General features: G+C 33.9%; 1 protein-coding gene across 11 annotated transcripts in view; it reads left to right on the forward strand.

Annotated features, from left to right (window-relative positions):
* Window positions 1-19,446, forward strand: part of LOC145263767 (coiled-coil domain-containing protein AGAP005037-like) — a 758,348-nt gene that overhangs the window by 712,570 nt on the left and 26,332 nt on the right. Inside the window, exon 17 of one of the 11 annotated variants that reach the window (XM_080120819.1) lies at window positions 7,888-7,915. The exons of the other annotated variants lie outside the window; for them this stretch is intronic. Coding sequence (XP_079976945.1) covers window positions 7,888-7,915 — 28 coding nt within the window. The remainder of the gene's footprint in view (window positions 1-7,887; window positions 7,916-19,446) is intronic. 11 annotated transcript variants of the gene reach the window in all.

The following is a 19,446-nucleotide window of genomic DNA, read 5'->3' on the forward strand; positions in this document are numbered from 1 at the left end:
TGTGTGTGTGTGTCATCCATATCACAGCTCATCAGTATGGTTACAGACAACTACCTTAAGCCAGGATTGAAACCTGACCGCTCAAACGAATAGTCAAAGATTCTAACCATTACGCTATATGGCTGCTGCTGTGTGGGGATTGAATTAACGATGTTTTGACATCGTCCAAATGCCTAAGCTCGATTTGTTTACAGAAAGAGCATCACTTAATACGCTTTGTTGATTGGGCGGGAGGTGGGGGGGGGGGCGAGGAGAAAAATCTCTACAAAGTTATTGTTAAAAAGAGACTAAGATCGATAGATGAGATCTATGGAATGATAGGAAAGCTATAAGTTACTTAAATGCACATATAAAGACAGAGCAACTGGGCTTATGAAAAAGAACTTTAAAAAGTACATAGCAAGCATACCCGGTGAACCAAGTGCAAGTGAAATACAAACGATTGCTCTAAAAGGGACGGCTAGAATCCTGAAAAGATCTCTTGGTTGGACTCACTAATATAGGGGTAAATGTCAGACATCTGGTTGGATGTCCCATCCCCTAGAAGAAAAAGTTTAAGAAAAATGAAAAAAAAGAGTGTGGTTATTGTTTGCATAATTTATAAAAGTCATCCCGTTTCTGTTTTTGGATCGGCCATTTTTTATTTAAGTGTGTCGGAATGAGAAGCAAAAATAGAAAAGTTGGATCGAAATAAGAAAATCAAACGTGAGATTTTTTTTAGGTTTTCCATTTTTTTTGTAATTTTTATTTTTTTTTTTTATCAAAAACTGACGTCCAAATGCCTAAGCTCGATTTGTTTATACAAAGAGCATCACTTAATACGCTCATAGCAGCTTGTATATCACTTCCCAATATGCTCAAATCAAGATAGGGAGACACACAGAGGTTGTTAAGTTCAAGCAGATGCCAAAATGTTAAAATAACACCCAAGATGAGAACAGTAATTGGTATAGTTAAAATGATATGAATAATTATAAGGTTTCAATAATAAAAAAATAACAATACTTTTTTCTGTTATACCGTTATCTACATATTTATAAAGTTTATCCATTTGTTGCAGTGACAGTGAAGTCAAAATACCAACTTCAGATTCATAATAGGAATAATATAATTTTCTAAATACTTAGTAATATTTTATGTAAATAAAGTCTGAAGGTTTACTAATTTGCATACTGCTTTGCAAAAATGACATCTTATTAATTAATTATTCGTTATTATTGTTTTCTTGCTTTTTTTTTCTGTTCTCCTACACAATTCTGTATTTTCTATACAGTGGATAAATGTTAAGTACTTTCTGGTACTTTTCTGGTCAGTTTAATTTGGGTGTGTGGGGTGATTTTGGTTTCTTTAATTTTCCCAGGAAATGCCGGGACACAGGTTCTGCTAGTTTAGAATAAAGAAGCAATCACAGATGGTGTTTTATTTAAAGATTTAAATGCATCTAACTTATAACTCTAGTTTGTGTGTGCACGTGTATAGCTGTATAGCTGTGTCTATTACACAGAAGGCATAACGCTTGCTTAAATAAATATGCAGGGTGGAATGATAAACGTTGTTGCCCTAAAGAAAACAACACTACAGTTTTATTTAAAAACTTTTATTGAAAAAAAATCAATTCGGGTAACTTGATTATGTAGTAGAGCTGACATCTATTCAATGTAGCTGCATTTAGCCTCAATCACTGCCTTAATACAGGTCCGAAACTGGGAGCATGCCTTTTCCACAAGTACCGGCAGGAGCTCGGCAAATACTCGACAGATGGCAACGATCAGGCTGGCTTTGGTGTTGTGGGAGGTCATGTTGGTGATGTTCTTGAAATATGACCAAACGAAATAGTCCAGCGGGTTTAGTTCGGGGGAGGAGAAGAGGCAGTGAGAGAAGGGTACAAAGTTGTAGCATTCCTTCTGAAGCCAAGCCTGGGTCTCTTTGGAGTTGTGGGCCAGGGCCAAGTTCTGCTGCCACACCCAGGGTCTGCCATCAGCCACCTGATATTACCAGGGGATCACCACACTCTTCAACACATCCAGGCACACTTTGGTGTTGACTTTCAAGCTGACTTTGAAGATGTGAGGTGGCATGATATAGTCCTCACTTAAAATCACACCAAAGACCATAGCTGTGGCCGGAAACTTTTTTTTTCATCACCCTGGGCATGTCCCTGTTATTCGTGGCAATCAAGCGATGCATTTTGAGGGTGCTGGCAATGGTCCTGTTGTCATAACTTGAATCGGGAGAGAGAGCATGAGTTGTATAGCGGTGCATCTCCGATCTCGCTCGTTGAACATTGTGTCACTTTTGGCCAATCAGTAGCTGCAACAAAAATAAGAAAACCGGTTTTCATCAAATGGAAATGGAATCATGTCGTCTTTTCTAATGTGACTAATTTATTGTTCCACCCTGTAGTAGTTTTTAGTCGGCAATCCTGCTACTATGCTTTGTTTGTTTTATTTCGAACTCATTCAGCCTTCCTATTCCATATTTTCAACCGCATTAATTTAAGTTGGCAACAATCATCTCCACTCTCTTTTTCTGTCTGTCTGTCTGTCTGTCTGTCTGCCTCTCTTTCTATTTCTCCAGTTAAGCTATCAACGGCCATGATTACCTCACCTGAAAGAAAATAATTATGCCAAAAATCAATGTTTATAAATTTATCAAAATGTACCCTACAACGTTCGATAAAGTCTGTGCAGTATAGATTTTAGCAGAGGTGAATGAGTGCGATTACAGGTGCCCTTGCTGTGTGTCAAACCGTCGGATCACAGTGAGTTCTGGAGTGATATGACACCAGGGCAAGTACCAACGGATGAAATCAGGAAAGGACTCAAAATGATAGGGACTCACATGGGACAAAGTTGAGAAAGAAAGGTTAGATTTTGAAGGTACAAGGCAACAGCGGTATTAGTTGAATCAAGAAGATACTTTTAAAGGGAAATTCCAGAAGAGAGAGAACAAAACAATTAAAAATTTGAATAACACTTTGTTAAATTTGTTGGAAAAAATGCATATTAGTAGTTTGTCTTTTCAATATATTTTAGTATAACTGTTTCATAACAAACAAACAAAATATATATATATATTATTATTATTATTAAATCCTTTAAACAGTGTTTCATGGTAAACAACTGATAATCCCTGAAAGCTTAGGACTATTGTGAATTCGTGAAAACAAATTGATTCGGCGATTGCAGAAGATTAAATGATTTACTGACGAAATTATTTTCCAGGAATAAAAAAATTTTTTTTTAAATTATTTTTGATGCAGTTTTTAAGGTTAAAAACCTTTCAAGTCTATATATATATATATATATATATATAGAGAGAGAGAGAGAGATAGATAGATAGATAGATAGATAGATAGATAGATAGATAGATAGATAGATTATCGTTAGTTAGAGGGCATGGAGACAACCAGAGGATGTATTTACTTCACACTCATATTATTTTATTCATGTACTTTTATAATATGTCTTACACGTGTTTCATTGAATAGCGGAAGTTCATCAAACAACTCACCAGAGACAGATATGTGTTCCTCATTAAAAAAAAAAAAAAAAAAAAAAAACGGTTGGAAAGTTTGTTTTTTTTCCTTAGAATAAAAAGGCTTTGGTGAATAAAAATATTGATAAAAGGAAATAGAGATCTTTTGAAGTTCGCAAAATCATAAACAGAAACTTATTATTATAGTATACAAGCACCCTCACAAAACAAAATAATTGAATTCAAGTCTACAACAGGATGTTATTTTATAGTGCCATATTTGATTTATCAGATCTCAGCCATAGTTTTAAAGGTTTTGTTTTTCAAAATTAAAGACAAGGAGGTAAATTAAAAAAAAAAAAGAAATGAATTTTTTTTTTTTTTTTTTTTTTTTTTTTTTTTTTTTTTGCATATTCATTCATTATGGTGGTGCCATGCCTGGTATATGCATTAACGATTATGACTTTCAATCTATCTCTCTCCTTTGAGGCATTCATGGATTCATTGTTGCTCATTAGTCATTTCTTGAAAGTGTTTTGATGCATTCCCACAGCCTTCTTTTTACAATTAGTAGGTTGCAGTTCTTTTGATTCTTTAACGTCTCTCCCTCTCTCTCTCTCTCTCTCTCTCTCTCTCTCTCTCTCTCTCTCTCCAAGTACGTATCTCCACAGCTCCTCGGTGCTGGTGTTCAACTTTGGTGTTTCATGTTGGCGTATGTCTCCATGCCCTCTAATATACACCTGGCCTCCTTGATGTTGTTCAGTGTGAACCACATCTCATTCGTGTATATTAACGTCTTGTCGAAGCAGCTGCTGAAGGTGACATTGTCCATTGCGTGGCATCTCATTCTACTGTCCAAGCAGGGCGATTCTCCTGACCATTGTACCCAAAAGAAATCTTCTGCCTAGAACAACAAAATATGAAACCATGAACAGAATTATTGTTGGTTGCTTCTGTGTTACATCAGTCACCTGCTTTCCATGACCTCACATTATCCTGATTATGGTCTGAAGTGGGTTCTCAACCTTGCCCAAGGGTCTCTCACAGAATAGCGGAGGGAAGGAGATGCCTTACTCTTCCTTTGACAGTAGTGCCATCCTACCACCCTGTTCACAAATGGTCACCCATCTGGTACTGGCCAGGCTCATTGTGACAGGAACTAGTGTGTCAATGTGATTGTGCTGTGTATTTACATATTAACATCCAAAATTTTTATGTTTTCTTAATTATTAAGGAGGGTGAATCTGTAAATTTACCCTTATCCGTTCGTCCAATCGTCTGTCCGCACTTTTCTCAATAACTACACCTTGGAATTTTTTGAAATTTTGCACGAACATTAAACATGATATGAGTAAAAAATTAACAGAACGGATTTTCTGAAAAAACTGGTGCTCCCTAGGGGTGTCTTTCAGGTTAAAACAGCTAAAATTGTCACTTTTGTGCTTATCAAAAAAAATTGATGCCTTGGATTTTTATAAAACTTTCTGAAAAGTTGTAACTAACTGATTTCTATATAATTTTGTTTGTCTATACTTTGCGATAACTCTTGGGTGTGCCCCAGGGGCTCTTTTAAGGCTAATAAAAACACTCCATTTTTGGGACTATTTTACCATATGTGTCCAAAATTTTCTATGTATGTCTATTTAGCAGTTTTGCATGGTGCTGAATTCAAATTTAAATATGTTAAGGCCTTGGGGACTTTTGGGGCTAAATGGAGGGGGACAAATGATGGACTTAGTCATTTCTTTTTTTGTATGGTGCAGAACTCAAATTTAGATATGATGAGGCCTAAAACTGCACCGTTTGTTCTTTTTTACCAGGATTTGACATCCCCTTGGGATTTGGGGGGGCTAAATGGGGGGGGGGGCGCAAATTCTGAACGTAGTCATTTTTTTTTTATGCCTTGTTCACTGTGCACTCCCAGGGGACCATGCATGCTTCACTTGTTTATTTTTTAAACAAATGAAGATGGTTAATTTGGATTATTATTGGGAGGTCAGAGGTTAGCCGATTCACCATTCCCATTGAAACCATCCGTGATTTCAAATTCACATGGGTACATTCATCGATTTGTTTTTGATATTCTTTATTGGGATTCGTATGCTTTTTTTTTTTTTTTTACATGGGGGTTACCACTTATCAGGGCCCAGAGGCCACTCGAGGATAAGAGTTAATGGGTATACATTAGTCATTGTAATTTTAGCATAGTAAACATTAGTGGGAATTTTGTAACTTGGATCAGGATGAAGGTGATGGGTACAATTCAATGAGTTTGAGAAAAAAAAAAAAAATATATATACATAGAATCAGATGAAAAATCCAAATGAACAGATTAGCGTTTGAAACAGCTGGAGATTTTTTTTTCTTTTCTTTTCTTCCTTGTTTTCTTGTTTTCCCCCTCTTAAATAAAATGTTTGTACGCAAAAACTCACGTCCCGAAGGCAGACAATGATGACGAACTTCACGCATTACTTCACAACCAAATATACATAGAATCAGACGAAAAATCCAAATGAACAGAACAGCATTTGAAACGGCTAGAGCTTTTTTTTTTTTTTTTCTTTTTTTTAACAAAATGCCCGTACACAAAAACTCACATCCCAAAATCTGAAAAAAATCCATTAGGCAGACATACGTACATACAAACATACATGCATTTAAACAGACAGGTGAGATTTATATTATAGATTTCTCTTTGTCTGTTTCACTTTTTCTTGGAAACTATTCAACCGATCTGGCTGTAATTTTGTATGGATCTTTATGATAAGATGCAGCGAATTAAATATTATGGTATCTGTTTGACGCACATTAAGGGATTAATGGGGATTAGTATTGAATGCAAAAAATGGACATAAATTTAACCATGTTCAAACATCAATTTTGGCATAAAGCATTCATTTGGGGTGTAACGTTTGCCCGCTTTCAACTGGCTAAAAGTCTAGTATTTCTTTATTTCTTTTTTTAATAGATGAGGATTGATAATTTGTATTATTTGACGGTTACATCGGCCGAAACATTGTGAATATAACAATCATGATTATAATAATTTAAGTAATAAATATTTTATCAACGTTTAGGTTAGGGATTAATAGGGATTAGTATTTAAATTCCAGTTTTTCTTGGAAACTACTTCGCCGATCTGGCTGAAATTTTGAATAGACCTTTGTTATGATTAAGTGCAGTGAACTGAGTATTATGGTATCTGTTCGATACACAGAGCTTAATAGGGATTAGTATTTAAGTTCTACCTTTTCTCAGAAACTATTTTTTTAAGTTAAACAATAGATATCAGATATCAATCTATATTATATTTCTCTTTGCCTGTCTGTCTCACTTTTTCTTGTAAACTACTGGACCGATCTGCCTATAATTTTGTATGGATCTTTGTTATTATAAGATGCAACGGACTAAGTATTATGGTATCAATTTAATGCGCAGTTACGGTTTGATAGTGATTAGTATTGAATGCAAAAATGGACACAAATTTAACCATATTCAACCATCAATTTTGGCATAAAGCACTTATTCGGGCTGTAACGTTTACCCGCTTTCAACTGGCTAAAAAGGGCTAGTATTTCTTTATTTCTTTTTAATAGATGAGGATTGATAATTTGTATTATTTGATGGTTACATCGGCCGAAACGTTGTGAATAACACAATCATACTTATAATAATTCAAGTAATAAATATTTTATCAACGTTTAGGTTAGGGATTAATAGGGATTAGTATTTAAATTCCAGTTTTTCTTGGAAACTACTTCGCTGATCTGGCTGAAATTTTGAATGGACCTTTATGATTAAGTGCAGTGAACTGAGTATTATGGTATCTGTTCAATGAACAATTGCAGATTATTAGGGATTAATATTTAAGTTCTACTTTTTCTATTATTATTTTTTTAACTTTAGCAATAGATATCAGATATCAATCAATATTATATTTCTCTTTGTCTGTCTGTCTGTCTGTCTGTTTGTCTGTCTCACTTTTTCTTGTGAACTACTATAGCACTTATTCGGGCTATAACGTTTGCCCGCTTTCAACTGGCTAAAAAAAGTCTAGTATTTTTTTTAATTTCTTTTTTAATAGATGAGGACTGATAACTTGTGTTATTTGATGGTTACATCGGCCGAAACGTTGTGAATATAACAATCATAATTATAATTCAATAAATACTTTATTCACATTTAATAATAAGATCATCTTGTTGGTGGAAATCTTTTTTATTATTATTATTATTATTATTCATTCTCGTAAATACATCTGCATGAATTGAACTTGTTTGAATGAACATAATTCGAATTAGTCTGTTTGTATTCGTTTTCCATCTTGTTTGGCCAGGAATAAGCGCGTCAAGAGCGTGTAAAGCTAGTCTGGTTCCTAATAATGTGTTTTATTTTCGTACTCACTTTCAGATATATGGTTGTATATTGGTCCATGCCGGTGAGTGTAGCTGTTACAACAGCCGTCTGTTCAAAACTATCTCGCATTTCACTCACAATTGAATGGTGTTTTCATAATCCAGTTTGATCCCCCCGAGAATATTCAATTTAATAAACGTTTGCCACTCACAAGTTTACTTTTTTTTATTTTTTATTTATTTATTTATTTTAACCCTATTCCTCACCGTTTTCAATATCTATCACTTTATTCGGATGTCAAATTCCTCGGCATAACATTCGCGGGCAATATGAATTGGAACAAATACATTGAGGACATTGCCAAGACTGCTGCAAAGACGATGGGCTCCCGCTACCGTGCTAGAAAATTACTCAGACCAGAAAGTATCTTATATCTGCCACAATTCGCCCATGCATGGAGTATTGTTGCCACGTCTAGATTATTGCATCCACTACTAGTCTCTCCCTTTTCGATGGGGTCTAAAAAAGAATCTTCAAACTAATTCAATTTAATAAACGTTTGTCTGACCTTTACACTCGCACGTTTCTTTTTCTCTCTTTTTTTTTCTTTTTTTTTCTTCTTCTTCTTTTTTTTTTTTCGTCTTCTTTTTACTCTGTCCTTGACCGTTTTCAATATCCATCACTTTATCCGGATATGTTCTTTCTGGCCTGTTCAAAATTAACCTTGGGTTCTTTGATACAACAGAAGTGCATGAGAAAATTTATGCTTCCCTCCAGTTTAAGATAAAACATTTTTTTTATTTACTTATTTATTTTTTAAGCTTTGAAAGTTTGTCAGTTTAAAAGGAAACAGAAAAGGTGTTCGTGTAGTATAGTTAACCAAGCTAAGAAATCGGAAACAAGCCAAATAAATATAAAAAATATACAACAGCTAATTTTACCCCAACATAAATTAAACAAATTTTTTTTTTTTTATCAATCAACAATATTTTTAGTCGCTCTATAATAGAGATGAAGGAAAAAACGAATGTACACTGCACGTATCCAAGGCAATTGTATAGAACGACCTTCAGTCTATAGTGGAACGGGGTCGTAAATGATTGGCAACATTTAATGCAACTATATTACTATAGTGTCCAATTTCTACTGTACACTATTTAACCCTTATCCTCGAGTTGTCTCTTGGCCTTGATAATGTGATGATGCCTGTGTAAAAAAAGAAAAAAAAAAAAAACTATGGTCTTAACCCCCCTCCCCCCTCCAAACTTTCACGAAAAACACTCGTTTAGCCAAAACCACTATCAATGATTTCCCACACTCTTTATCTGTGCCTAAACCTAAATGTAGATTCTGCAAACAAAAGCGTCTTCCTTAGAACTGCACGCCTATGGAACTCTCTTCCGATTGCCTTCTTTCCAGCTGACTACAATCTGTCTTCAAGTCCCACATAAACAAGTTCTTGATGAACCGTCCCCCTAAGTAATCCAATTTACAAAAATTCCACTACTTGTGTTTACTATATTATAATCGTATTGACTAATGTATACCCATTAACCCTTATCCTCGAGTGGCCTCCGGACCTTGATAAGTGGTGATTCCTGTGTAAAAAAAACCCCAACTAAAACCAAGCTTCTTTCTTTTAACAATTACAAAAAGCCTTCTCAACCACTAATTGCCATGATAAATAACACCCAACCTGAGAGCTCATCTTTCGAACCCCTTGGTATAACATTCACAGAAAACATAAATTGAAAAAAATACATTGAGGAAATTGCCAAGGCTGCTGCAAAGACGATGGGCTTCCTCTATCATACTAGAAAATTACTCACACCGGAGAGTATCCTTTCTGACCTGTTCAGATTTAACCTTGGGTTCTTTGCTACGACACAAGCGCATGAGAAGATTCGTGTAGAAAATAATTTTTTACTTTTTTCAGTGAAAACAACCTACAATCTGCAGTGGAATGGGGACGTAAATGAGTTAGGGTTAATGCTACTAAGACTAAGCTGCTTTCCTTAAATACAAAAATCATTCTCAGCTGCTGATTACCATGAGAAATTACACTCTACCTTAGAACCCATCTTTCAAACTCCTTGGCTTAACATCCATAGATAACATGAATTGGAACAAATATATTGAGGACATTGCCAAGGCTGCTGCAAAGACGGTGGGCTCACTCTACCATGCTTGAAAATTACTAGCAACTAAGAGCATCCTATATCTCTACAAAACCACAGTTCACCCATGCATGGAGTATTGTTGCCATGTCTAAGGTTATTGCATCTATTACTAGTCTCTCCCTCTTGGACAGGGTCCAAAATAAAGAATCTTAAAACTAATTCAATTTAATAAACGTTTGTCAGATCTTTGCACTCGCACGTTTCTTTTTCTCTCTCTCTTTTTTTTTTTTTTTTTTTCTTTTTTATTTTTTAAAAACTCTGTCCTTGACCGTTTTCAGTATCCATCACTTTATTCAGATATGTTCTTTCTGGCCTGTTTAAATTTAACCTTGGTTTCTTTGATACAACAGAAGCGCATGAAAAATGTTATGCTTCCCTTCGGTTTAGGATGAATCAATTTTTTTTTTTTGTTTTAAAGTTTGTCAGTTAAGAAAGGCAATAGGAAAGGCATTCGCTAAGAAATCGGAAACAAACCAACAAAATAATTTTTCAAATTTTTTATCGATCTGTATAATTTTAAAGTTCTTAAACACTTTCTGATAGAGAATGACTTACACTATGATTATAGAAATGTTTTTAACTTAACTAAAAAAATTTTTAATATATATTTAAAAAAAAAAACATTCCACTACTTATTGAGGATAAAGGTTAATGCATGTGAGATGTCCAGTAAGACAACTGCATAATACTCAGTAATGGTGTAAATTGGATAGAATTTGATTATTTAAGAGAACAGCTCAAGAAGAATTTGTTTACATTGGACTTGAAAACGATCACGTTGTAGTCAGCTGTAAAGCAGACCCACGATAGAGCTCCATGGATGGGTAGTTTTAGGAAAAACTTTGTTCGTGGGATTTGCATTTAGATTTAAGCACAGATAGAGAGTAGGGAGAAATTGTTGATAATGGATGTAGCTAGACGAATGTTTTACAGAGAGGGATCTCATAGATTGAAGCTCAGTCGAGCACTTGCCATAAAAATAAAGATAACAATACAGCAGAGGTAGAATCACAATGCCTTTTCTGTGAGAAATAGATTGTATGGAGAAAAAGAGTTTCGCCTACTAGATTTCAAAGACGATTTTGAACCATGTCGAGGCAGGAAAGGTTGATTTATAATTGGAAACTATACTCATAAAAAATTGTTTCTTAGATTCATTAGATCAAAGTGGCACTGTGCCTTGTTTGGGGGTGAAAATTGAATAAAAAAAAAAAAAAAAAATTGCAGTATTTTTTTTTTTTTTTTTTTTTTAGAATGTTTTCATACAAGATTTAATGCTAAACTTTCTTTTTATATTATAATAGTAGGCTGCCCGGCATTGCTTGGTCGTAAAATACACTTAAATATAATGTTATAATTCATAGAGATGTATTTAGCAAATTCTTTGTTGCTTATTATATTATACCAACTACAGAGTAATGATTTCAAAAGTTTAAAAAAAAAAAAAAAGATGACTTGCGTGCCACCAAAAACAAAACATTTAAAACTCCATCCTGAGTTGTTACCGTTTGAGCTATCAACAGATGGATAAGAAAATATTAAAAATCAAAAGACTTTGAATGTATGAATGTATATTTATGCATGCACAGAAGTAACAGATTTAGCCGACTTACTTCTGTTAAGTTCAAAATCGTTGATAGTGGTTGTATTTAGACTAGTGCTTGTTGCAAATAGTTTATGAAGGTGGGGGGTGGGGGGCGTAAATTGAAGGTCAGTCGAGTACCTGCCATGAAAATAACGATAGAGCAGAGATAGACTCACAATGTCTCTTCTGTGAGAAAGAGGTTGTAAGGATGAGAAAAATAAGCGTCACTCACTAGATTACGAATCTGATTTTGTACCTTTCCACAACAGGAAAGGATGCTCTGAGAATCACTAATTGAAAAATGCGACTCCTATAAGATTTTTCAATTTGTGGTATTCTTCGCTTAGTTCAACACCCGCTGACAAAATAATTTTGAAATAAACCTTCAGTTTCATGTCCTTAATTGCACCATAGACCACGGTCTTTGGCATAGAGCATCGTAGACTTATAGTCCATGGAGTTCTATGCTGTGTTTTCCAATCTTTGTAATTTCTGCAAAATGGTTAGTTTTACAGCATTTTCTAACAAAGAAGTCTAATAATTTGATGATGCAAAGAGAAAATGACACCATCTCATGAATTCACAAATATTAGCTAACATAAATGAAAGATGATTATTGCAAAGATAGGAGATGACTATTGGCTTCAGCCTTGAAAAGGCCACCTAATATTACCAGGGTTCACCACACTTTTCGGCACATCCAAGTACACTTTGGTGTTGACTTCGAAGATGTTAGGTAGCATGATATGCCCCTCACTTCAAACCAACCAAAGATCATAAGTGTGGCCGGAAACTTCCTTAAGCTGTGCCCATAAGTGTTGACTTGTCCAGATTTGCATTTTGAGGGTGCTGGCAATGGTCATAACTTGGATCGGTAGAGAGCATGAGTTGTACAGTGGTGCATCTCCGATCTCACTTGTTGAACATTGTGTCACTTTCAGACATAATAGAAGGCTCTTATCGCTCTTGGGATTTGTACACAACTGGCCAACTAGTAGATGGTCTATAACAAAAAAAAGAAAACCTGTTTTCATCAAATGGAAATGGAATCATGTCGTCTTTTCCTAGGGTGACAATTTTATCACTACACCCTGTTGTGTGTATCATATATTTAATAATAATTTTGTTTTCTAAATTATATTTAAATTTTTAAAATTTGATAATAAATATATTTTTTAAATTCTTATATCAGAACCAATGTCTTTGTTACCTAATTATTAAAGACATTCACAACCGTCTAAAATTAACTTCACTAAACCTGTGGTGTTCCCTGGAGTCTGAATGATAGCAAGTTTCCCCTGATTTCCAGTATTCTCCACCTCTTTTGATGACCTTTGCAAATGAATTTGTGTTATCATGACAGCCATTTACCATTAATTTTTCCCTGCCAACAACCATTGGTCTTTACTGCAATTTGGGTGGCAATAAGCTGGCTCAAAATCTCAGTCCTCTTTGCATTCATCCAGTAGAGGTCTGGTTAGTGCTTTCTCCCCCCCCCCCAGTTTTTCCACCCACCCTAACCCTTATAAGCTATTTGGTGTGGTGCCAGTCCATGCTGATACTGCAATTTAAAAAAAAATTATTTTATTTTATGGGAGGAGAGGCGTAGTTAACTTATTATTAATTAATTAACTATATTATTAATTATTATGAGTTATAACATTATAAATAATCTTTAGATTAATACGATAGTGTGTTTGTTCTTTTGTGTGTCACGCTTTCTGGCAAATTTCATTGATTGAGATTTAATTCCGGAATATACATATTTTTTGTAATAAATGCTGATACAAAAATTCTTCATAATTTTTAGTTTCGGTTTCGATCATAGCTGAAGGCACTTAAGTCATCTACTTTTTTTAATCACTATTTTATATTTTACCCAATATAATATAGCTTATTTATATAGTAATACGATAGTGAGTGTGTTATTTTGTGTGTTATGCTTACATTTTTTTTTCTTCTGAGTGACTGTTGTTTAATTGTTATGACCTTTCATTTCTTGTCACAAATGATCATGCGAAAAATTCTCCATAAGTTTTAGTTTCAATTATAACTGAAGGAACTCAAGTTTTATATATATATATATATATATATATAATATAAAGCTGAACGTATGTGTGTCTGATCATGAATAGGCTCCTATATGGTTGACTATTATAGAAAACTGATCACATATAATGATAGAAGATGTATCAAGACACAGGAATGGGTATGTTTGATCTGGCATAATGATGATTCATTAAAATTGTGGGGTCTTCGTACGCGCCTGGTTCACAAAGTATGGAATAAAAGATTAAAAAAAAAAACGTTTACAAGTGTTTTTGATATAGATGTATATAATAATACTTTGATAAGTATGTTTTAACTTAAATAGGGATGGTATAATAAAATTGTGGGGTCTACGTTCACGCCTGGCCTCCATAGAATGGAAATGGGATCAAACTTTAATAAAGACTTTTCATATCTTTCTGCATAAATATACTTTGATAATTATATTTCAGTTTGAAGAAATATGGTATAATAAAATTATGGGGGTGTTCGTTCGCGCCTGACCTCCATAGAATGGAAATATGTCACAAAGTTTAACAAGGTTTTTTAATATAGATCCACAGATTATTGTGATAAGTGTTTCAGTGTGAACAGGTATGGTATAATAAATTATGGGGTTTATCTATTTTATTTTTACTTTAATCATATTTTGCTTTGGTTTTGATACCCCCAAATTCGAAGCTATCTCTTTACAACCCTTCCTTTTCATAACCTATCATACTTTCATAAATCAGAGTCCATTTTCTGTAGTCTGTTTTTGAACCCAGTCAGTCAACGATGGGTACTTTTGCTAGTGTGTATATATATATATATATATATTATAAAGTTTTGTTTTCGGTTTCGATTCAAGCTGATGCACCGAAATCATGTGGATATTTTTTTTTTTTTTTTAAATATTTTTGCAATCATAACTTTATAATATAAAAGAATCACTAGAAAATTGACTCTATAATAATATATACGAAATTGGCATTAATTAAAATATTATATTTAAGCATAGTTTACGACTGGGCTATGCTGGATATCCCTGCTAGGTTAGATAAATATTTTTGCAGTTTTAATAAAAGAGCTATAAGACGTCTCCATTTACACTGAATGCCAACATCAATATATTGCATATGAAAGAGTCCGCTGTGAAATTTCCACAAGCCCCGCTAGTATTTATTAATGTTATTAATAATATTATTTTCAATATTATTATTAATCTTATAATATTAATAATATATTCTTAATATTAGTAATAATTATTCTTATCAATAATCTCTACTATTATATAAAAGGAACTTTGTGAGTTCGTTCCCTATGGACTCGAAAATGGCTGGACCGATTTTTATCAAATTTCACACGAAGGTACTTTATGTGTCTGGCAGTGTCCTTAGATAGTTTTTTTTTATCGGAATATTTTTGATAAGTATCGATAATCGAAATAATCTGATGAGAGAAGGAAAAGGCAATTTTGACCAAAGGTAACACCTTACACAGCCTAACGTCGCGAGTGCATTTGAGAAGTTTTATTACCATACAAGCTGAAAGTTCCGACATTGGTCAACAGTAGGCTCTTTGATATGATAGCGGCAGGTTGGAAATGAATGTTTCTGTTTAGAGCACAATTAAAGCATGATACTTGACTGTAGCATTTTAAACCTAATTCAAACTATTATATATATAAAATAATTTTATAAAATCAACAGTAGGTTCTCTACAGTGCAATGTAGATTACAATGTATTGTGGACTAAGTCATTGTGGATAGACATGTGAAATTTCCTTCCAGTGCACCGTGATGGGTCCCTGACTAGAACAAGCAAGCAGTCGATTTGATTAAAAAAAAAAGGACGATTTCACCAATTTTGATGACAATGACACTATTAGTGTGTGAAGCAAAGCATTCGTTGATCATAATTCAATCCCGGGCAACGTCGGTATCCCTGACAGTAACAATAATAATAAATGTAAGTTTAATCCCTATCTTTGCATTAAATTTATAAAATTCCAAACAATCTTTTTTTGTCAGATTGTTGCAAAGTTATAATTTTTGCAGTTTTAACGTTTTTCCTTTAAAAAATATTTTAGTTTTTTTGTTTTTTTTTATCACAGAATCCCCTCGACTAATTTCATAATTTTAATCGTTCAAACATCGTTTAAAGCCTCCAAAAAGATTATAACAATTTTAATGTCCATACTAAAAATATGATTTAAAATCAATAATCAATCAATTTTTTTTTCTTTTAAATCCAAAACGTGCTTTAAAAACCATACGAGATACCAGAAAAAACATTGGTACCTTCGGTTTCAAATCCAAAATAAAGGAAACCAGTTTCTGGTCGCATTTGTTTTGTATTTGAAACCGACGTTGCCAATGTTTTTCTGATCTTCTCTAACAAATCTCTCTGTCTCTGTTTGTCTCTGTCTGTCTGTCTGTCTGTGTGTGTGTGTCTCTCTCTCTCTCTCTCTCTCTTTCTCCCCCCCCCAAAAAAAAAGCAAAAACAGATTCTGCTTGTGGAACATCAGCTTGGGGCTCTTGTGAGATGTGATGTTGCTTGACTGTGAAAATAATTATATCATCTCTCCTGCTCTGAATGAATGAATATATATATATATATATATATATATATATATATATATATATATATATATATATATATATATATATATATATATATATACACAATTTTAGTTAAGGCTTTCTCTTTTCATCCTTATATAGTTAAATTCTCTTTTAAAATTGAAAACTTTTGCGAAATCGGTTTATGCAAGTGCTAAGTCTATTTCTATTTAACAATTTTAGTTAAGGCTTTTTTTTCTTCTTTTTTTTTCCGAGAATTTTAACTGCATTCTTTATTTTTACGTTTTTTTTTATTCAAAGCCTCTTTACACTATATATATATATATATATATATATATATATATATATATATATATATATATATATATATATATATATATATATATATATATATATATATTAGAACCCCTGGATACGGCATTAAAAATTAGTAACAAAATACAGTAGATGTATATAATAAAATAACATTATAAATAACACTGTAACCAGGGGTCGGAAAAACGTATTCCACATCATAACCTAAAGAAAAAAAACGTATTCTATGGCCTATATATATATATATATATATATATATATATATATATATATATATATATATATATATATATATATATATATATATATATATATATATTATGTCAACTTGGTACATTCGTTTATAATATTTATTAAAATATGTATATAGAATTGATTTATGTTATTTTACATTTTTTCAATATTTCGTCAAAATACAATTATCAACATTTTTTCTAACTGCCTGACAATAACCACTATCACCTAACGTTTCTAGAAATGTTGTCTGCCACAGTGCCACACTCCAATTTAGAAATAACAAATGCGTGAACTTCCTGAAAAATAGTATCATATCAACAAAGGGTCATAGTGATTCTGTCTTTCAGTGGAGGAGAAATCCTTAACGACTGAGACAATTTTTTATTTTGTACCTTTTCTCCACGTTAAAAAACGACCCTGGTGTCCAACTCTATCCCGTGGAGAGGCATTGTAATTAGGTACTATTATATAATCACACCATTGACAAGAAAGATAACTCTTTTTGCTAAAATAGATTTATCTCCCTTGCACGTGTGTGTAGGTTTGTATGTAAGTTTTTATGGGGAGCTGGAAAATGGCAAGCGCCCTCAACATAAGCCTAGAAAGAGGTTCAGAGACTGTACAAAGAACAATTTTAAAATCCTGCAAATCAATATCGACACGTGGGAAGAACTTACTCTGCCAATGCCGAAGTGGCGAAAGCTTGTACGTGAAAGTGTGATGAGAGAGAGAGAGAGAGAGAGAGAGAGAGAGAGAGAGAACAAAAACAGGCTCAAAGTAATCTGTAGCGAGAGGTTTGCAAGGGTTTAATTGATGGTCTTAACTTGGACACACAGAGGTGGAAATACTACACTTGGGAACGAGTGCTTCTGTCAAAAGCAGGCTACGTCAACCACCTTAAGTCACACAAAATTTTGTGCAGGTTAACTTTGTGCCTATTAGTTCAAACTAAACGATCTGTTTGATATGCAGCAGGGTTTCAAGTCTACTGCTGGTTTGATTGTTTGTTTGTTTGTATTTGTTTTACGGCATATCAACCCTTTTCAGGTTATTTAATGCCAAATCCAAAGATTTTGAAGAACAATTTTTTAATAGAATATATGTGTTGCTTTCAAGTCGGTTTCTATTTAACCCATAGTTGGGACACTATGGGAGCAATGGCAATTAAAAGGTGGCTCCACACTCCCCAAGGCCTGCAAGCCGGGGCCTCACCATCGGATATAGTTTAAGGTCATATCCAGGACCCTGCTGGTTTGAGAAAACATGTGATTGTTCATAGGAATACCATTCAACCTCCAGAGGAAGTTAACTCAGCGGAAATTGCTCAATTTGTATGTCACATCTGCTTCCAGATGTGCAAATCTGCGGCGGGACTGCGGAGTCATCTGAGATGGCATGGAGAACACGATGGAGAGAACTCCATACGACGGCGATCATCTAGAAAGATGCAGCAGTCATCATGAAAGGGAACGGCTCACTTTAATTTGTTTTTACATTTAAATAACAAAATAGAAATAGCAATATGAGGTTGCTGGAATTGATGTATACACAGAATAGGGCCGTTTTAATATTCAAAATAAGGCATAATCTCTTCATATAAAAGTAACCTTGTCTGTCTATGGGCGTAACGGTCTCTACCAAACTACTTTGTCGATTTTTTGGCCTACAGACTTAAAACTTGATAAATAGGGGATTCGAACCTGCGAAACAAATTTGATTTGGTTTTAAGCTGGTAAAAATAGCTGCAAAAGGTTTAAATTGAAAACAAAAATGGAATTTGGTAGGCGTAAGTCGACAGAACGTTTTACTTCCATGCAGTTGTGAATATATATTTTATACTTTTAACAGCGTTGTTTTTTGTTTTTTTTTTAAGTTTTTATATTTGTATGGACTTGTAATGAATAATGCTGGAGAGCTATAGTTTGTTTTCGATTCTAATTGATGGCATCCAAGTCAATTTTTTTATTTTTCAATTTTTAACTTTTGAAATCACTAATATATATTGGGTACAATATATATTAGTGATTTCAAAAGTAAAAAAAAAGGTCATACAGTGTGAAGCAGAGCAACTTGGTTATTTGAAATATTGTAAGCCTTCCGCCTTAAGTCAGCAGATGTGGCCTTTAATCCTGTTGAAACTGCAATGGCCAATGATCGTCTTCTTCTGGGAGTGCTTAACAGGATTCTCAGCATCGCAGGCTTCATGTAGATTTCCACTGAAAATCAATTAGTTTCTCATGCAAGCCGAAAAGAAAACAAACTCAGGGGATTCTAGTCTACTAAAGTTAATTCACGAAAATTACAGGTGTTTATATATGTACAATTGTTCAGTTCGATTACACCAGAAAACAGTCAAGATCTTACTCTTCGTTCTTCATGATGATGACCGTGATTGAGGGGAGGAGTGGCGCTTCTTGGGTGCATGTGTTTCTCTCGAGATTCAGCTTCAATCTAATGATTTCAGCTCGGGCATTCGCTTATATTCCAAGGGAAAGTCTTGGTTGGAGAAATCCGCTCGACAAATCAGGATTCAACACGACCCTTGGGGAATTCCCAAATCCTTTGCATGTGTGCACCTCTGCAAGGCTTGCGAATCTGGGATCAGAACTTAAATTTATTCACACGCTCAAAAGGTGAACACTTTGACCTCTTGCACTCAGAAAGCCAGACATCCTGAGCACGA

This window comes from Euprymna scolopes, chromosome 39, assembly GCF_053919585.1.
Source record: "Euprymna scolopes isolate OS-2025 chromosome 39, ASM5391958v1, whole genome shotgun sequence".
NCBI lineage: Eukaryota > Metazoa > Mollusca > Cephalopoda > Sepiida > Sepiolidae > Euprymna > Euprymna scolopes.